Source organism: Lactuca virosa, chromosome 6 (assembly GCF_052849685.1).
Source record: "Lactuca virosa cultivar CGN04683 chromosome 6, Lactuca_virosa_CGN04683_v6, whole genome shotgun sequence".
Classification (NCBI taxonomy): Eukaryota; Viridiplantae; Streptophyta; class Magnoliopsida; order Asterales; family Asteraceae; genus Lactuca; species Lactuca virosa.
Genome location: NC_136431.1, coordinates 223,204,203 through 223,215,972, shown reverse-complemented (window position 1 = coordinate 223,215,972; position 11,770 = coordinate 223,204,203). Strand labels below are relative to the sequence as shown.

The window sequence follows — 11,770 nt, the reverse complement described above, 5'->3', positions numbered from 1 at the left end:
AGAAGAGGATGTGTCTATTATATATGGTGGAGAATGGGTTCAATATCCGATTGCTTCGTCAGCCTATAAATAATTAGTATTTGGCTTTGGTATCCAACTTTGATGATTTCAACATGTACCATGTCGGTAATTTATAAATATCATTAGTAATGTTTTTTACGAAAGTAATTATGTATTTTTGATGGTGTCGCAGATATCCTTGGAAGAGAATAATTTAGGATGAATTGTATGGTCAGGTACAGACGATGTTTAGAAAGCTTTATAATCTTCTTCATCCTCAAAAACCGGTGTACGACTTATGCATGTTTTTTATTTTCTTTTAAGGTAAAATACATGATTATCCTTTTAATGTTTTCTCTTTGATAATATCTTGATACATGGTTATGTCAAATATAGGTTCTAGAGACTTTTCTGGTCCGCATTTTATTTAGTACACGATAAGCGAATGTAATCCTTCAAACTATTGGATGGTCCAAGCTTAGGAAGTTTCAAAAGAAGCATTGCAATGTGTTTGTTAATGTTGGCGGGTATGATTATATATATATATATATATATATATATATATATATATATATATATATATATATATATATATATATATATATATATATATATATCCATTATCACCCTTATATATAATGATGTTAATAATTGATGTAAAATTATGTTAAGAGGATAATAAATGTATCCTAATTTTCAGAGTAAAATTTTCATTTTAAAATAGAATTATATACTCATTTTCATAAAGACATATTCAAGGCAAAATCATTTGTTCATAAACTATAACTCATAATATAAGTTAAAAAGAAGAGTATCGTGGAATCTTAAATCATAAAACTACTAATGTGTGTGTACAATCACTCGTTCACCTTCCCAAGATATGATAAAGTACCCGAAAAACATTTAGTCCATAACTGTAAGCACAAACCTTAGTGGGTTCTCCAAAATACCATATACAACAGTAAACATACATGCATACAAGCAAGGCTCTCAACAATAAAACCGATCCACCTGAACATCATCGAGTATTTAGGCTCATAACACTTTAGTTGATCTAGCCATCAACTCGCCCCTTGTGATTTTCTAGACTCACAATACTTAATGTTGATCTTGTTATCAACTCACCTCTTGGTATTTAACATAAAGTTGGACAACCCGCATCTTGGCCTTCCACACAAAGTTTGAATGCCTCAGCCTACCACAAAATATGTCGACATAACATAATATATAAACTGACAACAAAACATCATAGGTAAAAATCTCCATGTCTACCTGTCTAACAACATACTACAGTCTAACCACATTATAACACACAAGGACACATAGTGTAATATATAATATAATGAGGAAACTTACCTAAAACACAAGTTGAAAGATCATCAGTCATCGACACACAAAATAGTTATGCGAATCTCCTAACCTATCAAACGTCAATCCTTAGTCTACAACTGAAAACCCTCGGTTTGACCAAAAGTCAAACTGGTCAAAAAGTCAACGACCAATGAAAGTCAATTGCCAAATCACCATGCTTTGGCCAACGTTATGGCTATTAAATGACAAAATATTCGCGACCGAAACCCGCCATTGCACCGTGAGCTACCACTCACCGCATTGTGGTGGGCGTCCAAAACATATTTACGAGTTAACTTCTTAACCCATAATCTCTAGATCTTAAAAGCTCAGATCTGATTCTTCTATGGGTCTTAATGGATAAAGTTTTCAAATTTATCCACTCACATGGTTTAAACTCCCCCAAAAATTAAACCTAACTCTAAAACGAGTCAAAACACATGAATAGCCTCAAGGAGAAGAATACAAACTCATTTTTCCTTTAAGACATACTTCTAGAAGTTCTTTAGATCATTCATAAGGTTCTGGAGTTATCCAAACTCCAAGAACATCAAGAAGGGAATCAAAAACCCTCAATCAGGACATGTCATATGGATTTAAGGAAATAAAGTTCAAGGTTGAAGCTTTATACCTCAAATAAACTAGAAAACTAATGAGAATACATGATCTAAGGTGAGACTTCACTTCCTAGCACCAAGAGAAAGCTATTTATTCACTAAGCTTCACAACAACAAGATTAAAAGCTTCAAATCACAACAATAGAGGTTGTGGTTTGAGAGAGGGTCGATCTCAGAGGATGGGGGTGCCAAATGGGGTAACCATAGAAGTTAGAGCCTTTAAATAGGTTCCAAATCCCGATTCCTAGGGTTTTGAACCTCAACCACACTCGCGTCGTAGTAAGGACCTGACCCACTGCCACTTAACAACATGTATCGCACCATAGTCCAGGCCTAACCACGCCATGATGAGAATAAAACCCTAATTCTCAACTTACAATGACAAAAGGCTTATACCGGGAATATGAATGTTACAATAAGTTTATAGAGAAGTTGCTACCGACACCGGTTGAGAGTCCTGCTTCTTGGTGGTCTTACAGATTTGTATGAATTGAACGTAATGCTTTACATAATGTGCACGATTACATGCCACCATCTGTTACACCATCATCTGGCATGTCACCTAATTATAAGCATCCACAAAAGCAGACACGATGAGATACTAAAAAGGTTTATTAGAGGTGGCAATGGGTCGACCTGGGTTGGTTTCGGGTTCAACCCATTTACTAATTGGGTTGAAAATTTCAACCCAACCCAACCTGTTTATTTAAATGGGTAGATATTTCCAACCCAACCCAACCCAAACTTTTAGATAAATGGGTTGTCACCGGATTGACCTGTTTATGTAGTTTCCAACCCAACCTATTAAATAAATAGGTTAAACTTGGGTTAACCCGTTTCAAATCAATTAAATAAATTATATAATTAAATATTATACCACTTAAATTAGTTCCATACGTAAATAAAACTTCATAATTATGACAAAAGCACAATCCTAATTCATAAATACAAATAAGTTGTTCAAATAACATTAAATGTTTATTTTCAAAGTGATTTTGGAGAGTGGCCAGTATTATCGGCGCTAAAAAAAGGATGGAAATTAGGATTGAATTTTATTAAACATAGATAATAATAATGAAACATTATAATTTACAAATCAATAATTTGAATACATGATAATATTCAAATAATTATTAAATTAAATATATATATATATTAAAGTTAAATGGGTTGACAGGTCGAAAACGGGTTGATAATTTTTACCCAACCCAACCTATTTAATTAAATGGGTTAGACGGGTTGACCCATTTAAGTTAAATGGGTTTAAAATCTCAACCCAACCCGCTAATTTTGGGTTGGGTTCGGGTTGGGATGACGGGTTTGATCGATTTTTGTCAGCTTTAAGGTTTATATCCATTAGACCCACCGCCGCCACCAAAAAAGTTTGGAAAATATTATTAAAAGTCGATTGGTATCCCTATTTGATCATCCTAGTTATCTTAAGAAAAAATTAGGTGATAATGTAATTCAATTAGAATATACTAAAGTTTTTGGACGCTTGATGTATATTATGAAATGTACTAGACTTAGAGTTAACATATATTGTAAGCAAATTAAGTTGATACTCTCATAATCATAATCGTGGGAAAGATCATTGATATGTGGTCGATCCATTTTGTATTATATTTATTAGTTTTTATTTCAACGCAAAATGAATGCTTCTATTTAATAATCATATTATTTTGACGACTTTTTAAATTAAAAGTGTAAGTATCAAAAGTAATAAACACTACAAAAATATGACACATAAAAAGATTACTATATGACATGATGAAAAACAAGATCAAAATCCAGATAATGTAAAGATGTATGTAACACCCTGTCTCGAATCGTTTCATAATTCAGGGCTGTGACCTGAAGATCAGTTATCGTAAGGCTTCATGCCTTGGGAGAGAGAAAGAGAGACTTAGGCCCATTTGGATGTAGGTAATGTGTATTAAGTGATCCGAGAGTTCGGTTGGTGCTTTGGAGCCCATAGGTATAACCGTAAAGTGATAACCGAGCCTTTTTATGAATTTTGGATGTAAGTTCGGAATGTTTTAAGGCAAAGGACAGTTGATAAGATTGTAGAGCTTCTCATTACCTTTTCAGGGATATAAAGATCGTCGAAAAAAGAGTTGGAACAAAGAAGTTATGACCGTTCGAAGTTATGAAGGTTTTGGGGCTTAGTCTAGTAGGTTGGGTGTACCTAGAGTATGTTGGGCGTACTAGGGATATGTGGAGTATGTTGGGCATACTGGAGCATGTTGGACGTACTAAGACATTCATGAAGTATGATGGGCGTCCCTGGAGTACGCTGGGCGTACGCGATCAGTGCCCAAACCCTATTTTCGTGGTTTGAGCCCTATTTAAGCTCTTTAACTTCCCCAAACCCATTCCATTCTCAGCCTCCACCTCTCCAACAACCTCCCTTGAAACTCTAAACCTATTTTGAGCCTTGTGAGCAAAAAGAAGGTGTTTTTAAGTGCTTTGGAGTGTTATTGGTGCATCTTGGAGAAGAAGGAGCTCATTTGAGAAGTGTCGGTTGCATTGGAGCTTGTAGATCTAGACTTTGTTCACCTTGATCTATCTTCTAGAGGTATAAAGTTTGAATATTGATAATGCATTTGTTAGATCTAGATCGTTTTGGGTGTTATGAGCTTTTGGTCACTTTAGTGCATAAAGTCTAGATCTTGCAAGTTTCTGACCTTGTTATGGATAAAGTTGGAAACTTTATCCAACCAAACATTATTTTGATTCAGATCTAAAAGCTTGAGACTTGGACTTAATGGATTAGGTTGGAAAAGATGCACTTTTGGTTCCTTTGAGACTTAAAGACTAGATATTGGTTGGTTGTACCATTCTAATGAATAAATTTGGAAACTTTATCCATTGTGGAGTTATTAGGAACCATAAAAATGCAATCATGATGAGTTATCTTGGACCATGCATGAGTTTGGGTGCTTATTATGGATCTTATTAAACATTGGGTCTCATTAACACATGCAAAATCGTAAAGTTGGCAACTTTATGGCTTACTACGTTTTAAGAAGCCTAGATCTGAAGTTGGACGTTATGTCGTAACCGATTAAGACCTCAAAAATGGAAATTAGTCAACTGAGGCGTACGCAAGGCATACACATATGTACGCTGCACGTACGTGCCGAAGGTCCCGATGCTGCGAGGGTTTTGAGTATGCCGGGCGTACTCCGAGGGTACAATGACCGTACTCACCAGAGAGAAGACTTGGGCTTATTTCAGGCTATTTTGGGAATTAGAGACTCTTGGCCCTTGTTGGTCCGTGAGTTTTTCTATAATGGGCTTTTTAGAATTGGACCCATTTTTGGCATGACATATCTTTTGGGCCTAGGGACTAATTGTGTGTGGGCCTTGGTGGGTTAGGCCTAATAAGGCATAGATTAAGTAGTTTTTCCCTTAAATATAGGATTTAGGGTTTGGACCTTCATGGTAGGCTATTGACCTCATTGAGGACTTTGCGAGTCAGCAACTCAAGTGTGATTTCATACCTTCAGTCTGAGGTGATTTTCCTTCACTGTATCCGTAAGTCGAAGGCACCAATGCCGAACCACTAGTTTATGTTGTAGTATGATGATTTTATTCATGACAACTGTCATTTATGCCTGTATTTGCTTGATGACTCTGTGATTCTTTTGTTATGATATTATGTGGTAATGGTAGTGGGGTGAAATAGACCTGATTCGGTTGAAATAGACCGAAGGGGATTGCAAGCACCCAAATATACTTGATTGTACTTTTGTATGGTATGAGGTATTTTGGGGGTACTCACTAAGCTTTGTGCTTACGGTTTTCAGTTTATGTTTCAGGTACTTCCAGCTCGAAAGGGAAGGGCCCAACGTGATCGCACTGCATCCACCTATTTTTTTTTTTCCGTATCACGTGATTTTGGGATTTTTCACTCTGATAATATTTTATTATGTTATAGTCTCAGACTGTTTTGATATGATTATCGTATCATTGGAATGAATTTAAAAATGAAAATTTTATCTAAATTTTTAGGATGTTACAATGTATAAGTTCGCAAAGTCGAGAAATAAAGACAAAATGATGGGAATTAATTTTAATGGTGTAATTTAAAACTAATTGTTGGTTCTAAATAATTGGTTTTATATTGAGTAGATAAAACTACATAATAGTTAATGTGGTTTATCAAATATCACAACTTCAATTTTGGTTTTTTTGAAGAACATGGTCCATGTGGTTTCTAAAACTTGCATAGTTGGTCCTTGAGCCACATTAAATATCATATTTTCCCTTTTAAATTTCTTTTATCTTTTTTACTTAATTAAATTTAACTTAAACGGGGGAAATGAAAATAAAAGCCACCCCGGTATCCCAACTGTTGGAGATCTATAACATCAAGTACACTATCTAAAGGTAGTGGAAAAATGAAAACTTGATATACCTAAAGGCACATGCAACCTATAATCTATGTTTTACTATTATATCAACGTACTTTAAAAACAACAAAAGTAAAGATTACTAACCTCATATTCGATTGCCTATGATCTCGTACATGACATGTTTTTGCAAAGATGTAGGATCCAAAAGAGCACTGTTCTAATGGAATCATACCCATCGCACCAAATTACAAAAGGAATCAACCCAAATGAGGGTTTATACGAAAATCACCAAACCCTAAGAGAGATGGTGTGATTTTAGTCTAAAGAGAGTGGGAGAGAGAGAGAGATAGATAGATAGATAGAAAAAATATGGATGGAATTTGAAGGAATAATAGTTGGCACCAGGGTTTACTCTAGCAATCTATTTACAAGTAGGTATTTGAATCATAGATGGATAGAAACTCTATGGTTTATCTTTGTCTGATTCATACCAGCCTTATCCATATTCAAGGGATGCCAAAACCATCCCCTATATGTATTCCAGTAGGTTCAAAAATATTCTAGTTAATCCATATTATTAATTAATATTCAACATCTTTAATTAATTAAATCATTTTAATTAATTTATCAGAATAATTTCTAATTAATTTATTAATTCTTTAATAAATTAACATATTATTTATCTCCTTTTCCTTATGCAATTTAGCTCATGAGGCCAACCCAAAAGGACCCTGCTATTATTAGAAATATTACCAAAACAGTTAATGACCTTGGACACCATTTTCAACACCAACCATCGCTCCTCTTTTCCCTCATTTGTTTATAATCTTTCGCTAACTTAACAAAATATCAATTCATCAGATCTTCGTTGGATAAAACCCCAACCCCTCCAGCTCTTCATCCAAGTCGTCAAAAAATTCGCAACCCCATCCATTGCCACAATTATGCATGGTGATTACAATTGTGAAAGAGAAAAGATATACTTCAGGCAATAGAGGAGTGAAAATGATAGCAATAAAGAGGATGGGATGGAGAGTGAGATCGATTATGTGAGAAATTAAAAGAGGAAAATGATGATTCGAGATATAGAAATGGAGATGGATAAAGAGTTGTAGAGAAGAGAGAACAATGCTAAGTTGATGATGTGATGATGGATGACAACAATGTTAGTGACAACTCACCAACATCTTCATTTCTCGATCTCTGCCACCTGCATTATGATCCTCTAATTCTCGATGCCTAAAGTGTCAATGCCTCTAAAGCTTCAGTTTTGATGTTCCAGCTCACTAGCGTCGTTGTTTCTGATGCTCCAGTTCTTGAGGAAAACCAAATTATGGGTCAAGGTTTACTTGTATACATAATTAGAGTTCAAAATCTTTTAGGATTTGTGTTCTTATTCCACATAACTATATGATATACATCGATGGATTGTTGGAAGCATGTATTATTTTTTTATTTTACAAATTACTAAAATTGTAATTGATTCCATCGATTTCTAGATTTATTTATAACAATTTCTAAAATTGCAAGGCCTTGATAGTTTTTTATTTGGCTAATATCTTTAACTATGTAGCATCATTTGCCTCATCAGAATCTTAATCTACTGAAAAGACTCAACGATCACGAACAACTTTTGAAACACTCAAATCCTGATTGAGGGGTGGGGGGGGGGGGTTAGGTTGGTGATTTTTGCAACTCCAACCTATATATGCATAGGTGTTGCTGTGGAAACGATGGATATGGATTGAATAAACACCTATGTTATATTTGGTGTGAAAATGATGAATGGTGGAGTCAATTTCATTTGTGGAGTTGGACCGGGAAGAACATGAGAGAAAGAAGAGTATTAGCGATGAATATGAATGGAATAAGGTAGTGGCAGAGTTGTTTTTTGTTTTTTATTTTTTTAGAAATCATAAGTACAATATTTGTCGAAAAAGAAAAAAAATATGGATTGAAGTTGTGACTTTTTGTAGACCACAAAGACCATTTATGTAATTTTGTCTATTAAGTAGTAAAGTTAATTAACTTAAATGATATTGGATGAGAAGTGATTCGTACACAACAGTTTTTTGCCATACACAACAATTTATGCATTATATAGTTGTACAATACAACATTTTAAAGCACCAATTGTTTGTGTATGAAAAAAAAATTGTTGTGTACGGATCAGCTCCCATATTGAATCGAAGAATTAAAGAAAAATTAAGGGGTGTTTAGGATTGGTTATTTAAAACAAATTATATTTTTTTTAGCTTATTTAATGTCAAATCAGAATTTCAAAAAATTGTTTGAATTACTTTATCTTTAAAATGCAAAAAATTAATAAACTATATAGTTTTTTGTTTCTATTTTTTTTTTTTTTGCAAATTATGTTTTTATATACAATAAAGAATAACTTATCGAAAACTCTATCAAAAAAACTAAATTTTAAATTAATTAATTCTTAGTAAACTTCATATTTTTCTAGAGTTGTGAAATGAAAACCTGAAAGTAAAAAAAAAAAAAAAAAAAAAAAAAAGAAACCCAAAAAATTGATTTAATTATGGGGGAGTATGTCCAGCCTATTCCGGCCCATTTCGTATTGTTCATAGACCCATTTCACAAGGTATCCTGCGAAATGTTTTAAGGACATCACAAAATACCAACAACTATGTTATAATGGACCCATTTCACAGTATGCATAAATGTTTTGCAGGATGCCCAACGAAATATATGATTGTTGGTCGAAGATTTTTTTTATTGGCTAAAATTTGAAAAAACAAAATAAGAAAATAGCTATATTTGTTATTTTTCTAAAAAACGTATATATTGTATTTGTTATTGCATGAATTATTTGTCTAACCTGAACCGGTTTAAAACCGGCTTTTTGTACACCTCTTTATTCACTCAATATACCCAGCCCGTCATGAGTATCCAACAAAAATCGTATAATCCATGGAAACTTAATTCCTCGCTTTAGACCTTGGCAAACACCATTAGATTTTAAGAAATTTTTATTACAATATTGTACTTCGAAATGCATACTCATTCTAACAATGAGATGAACGATAAGGTAGTAGTTTACCCATTATGATATGTTATTCTACTGAAAATGTATTCGAAAAACAATGCCGTAATAATAAGAATTGAAAAATGAAACAATTTAGTAAAATTCTAGAAATATGCACTACTAATTTTTGCATTTAACCCTAAGTTTAATTGTGTTTTTTGTGTGTTTGAAATCCAATAAAAAAAACTTAAAAATAAGGCTACACTATCAAACCAGCCAACCAAATTAATTTTTGTTACCTCCTGGCTAGTTGGTTATGGATAATACTTTTGAACTTTGGGATAAACAGGTTCAAGTTTTGACAATGTCTAGTTCTATACAACAAGCTCGAGGTTGTTTGTTGTGTAATTATCAGGATTAACTTCTCTTGGGATTCTGGATAAAACTATTTTTTGTTGGTTTTTATTGTCTAGTCGAAACAAATAAGTCCATTTGTAAGATACAAGGTACAAGGATTGAAAAAATCTAACATTTAATAAAGTTGGGTTGAATAAGTGGTACATAATACCTTTTGTAAGGTAACCAATAAATCACGATTATGGTTGTTCTATGGTGACCTTGTACCTCTTATGCTTATAATTATTCCTACATATTAAACAAATCACCATTCAATTTAATTTTATTTGATATATATTGTAATATAGCCTTAATGAGTTAAGTTAAAAAAAATATGGAATGATAACACTTGTCATAAATTTATTGGATAGAAACATTTATAGGTATAAAAATAGGAAGTTTATCTCGTTACACTTGATTATATCCGACGACCCCGAGTTTATTGGAGTCGAGCCACATATCTGTTGCTATACTGCCTTTACTTATCGAACACCCCACAAGTTGCAAGTTGGTAGTGAAAGTTGCCAGTATTATATAATTAAATTGGTGAGTTATATATCAACAAGAAGTTGAAGAATGGATCCCACTAAATAAATTGGTGAGTTAGATATAAAGGGTAAGCGATTCTATCCATTCATACACCTACCTACACACCACTTCACCTGCAAAAATCCCACACAAACCACCATGGATCGAAGCGAAGAAGATATGAAATCCGTTGGCTTCTTCGGAATCTTCAAACAATCATTCAAAACCATCTTCTCATGGAAGAAAATCTTCGCACAAATCACTCTCACCTTAATCCTACCTCTCACAATCGTGTTTTTAGCTGAAATGGAAATCTCCCACCATGTATTCTGGAATATCGAGACCAATTCTTTCCTGCAATTTGAACCTAATGAGGACGATGGAAACCGAACAAGCGCCATGGATTGGCTCTACTACTTGCTATTCAAAATCACCTTCCTCATCCTCCTCACCGTCTTCTCCCTCCTCTCCACCGCCGCCGTCGTCTTCACCATCGCCTCCATCTACACCGACCGAGAAACTCTTTTCCGAAATGCCATGAAAGTCGTTCAGAAGGTCTGGAAACGACTCTTAGTCACTTTCTCATTCATATACATTGCGCTCTTCATCTACGACGTAATCGGCTCGGTGGCTCTAGCGATCTTCAGATCTTTCTTGCGCAATAAATCAACATTGGGTTTAATTCTTTTGCTTATCTTCCTCATCGTATACATTATTGTTTTCTTATACCTGAGCGTTGTTTGTCAACTGGCTAGCGTCGTTACTGTTCTTGAAAACACTCAAGGATTTAAAGCCATGAAGAAAGGTAAGTATCTCGCGAATGGGAAGAAGAAAGTGGGAATGGGAATTGCATTCGTTTTGTACGCATTTTTGGTGGGATTATTTGTTGTGTATGAGTTGTTCGTGGAATATGGTCGAGGTGTTTTCGAACTAGCGATGATTTGGAGGGTGATGATAGGAATATTATGTGGGCTTTTGCTTTTGATGTTGTTCTTGCTCTTCATCGTGACCCAAACGGTGCTTTATCTGGTCTGCAAATCGCATCATGGGGAAGTGATTGATAAGCTTAGTTTGTCGACGGTTTTAGGAGGTCACATGGGGGAGACGGTGGTGAATCCCACCGTCGGCGGCGAGGAAATCCAGCTTGGAAGACCTCAACTACAACAACAGGTTTAAAAGCCTTTATTTTGTAGTACATTTTGCATTTATTGTTGTACTTCGGTGGAAAGTAGCAATTAAGGTCATGTTGTAAAAGTCCAGGCTATCTACTCATATTTCATTCAGATTTTCTCTCATTAAATTACCTATGGCATATATTTTTTAGACAAAATTGCAAAAATAGTCCCTGTGTTGGCAAAATTATGTACATTTGGTCCAAAACAGACCAAAACAAAATGTTGGTGCACCACTGGTTCAATTTTAGATACGATTTTGGTCCCTATGGTTGGCATTTTTGTGTGTTTTTAGTCTGAACCGACCTAAAATGATGAATATGCCCTTTGATAAATTTTTTTATTTATTTTTAA

The 11,770-nt window shown here is 34.3% G+C and overlaps 1 protein-coding gene across 1 annotated transcript; it reads left to right on the top strand.

Annotated features, from left to right (window-relative positions):
* The first annotated feature begins 10,403 nt into the window (after positions 1–10,403).
* LOC145122335 (uncharacterized) lies at positions 10,404–11,420 on the top strand. Its single transcript, XM_079057948.1, has one exon. The coding sequence runs from the start codon at positions 10,404–10,406 to the stop codon at positions 11,418–11,420; it is 1,017 nt and encodes a 338-aa protein (XP_078914074.1).
* Positions 11,421–11,770: the final 350 nt, after the last annotated feature.

Coding starts and splice junctions, on each gene's coding strand:
- LOC145122335 (XM_079057948.1), top strand. CDS start 10,404: ATGGATCGAAGCGAAGAAGATATGAAATCCGTTGGCTTCTTCGGAATC.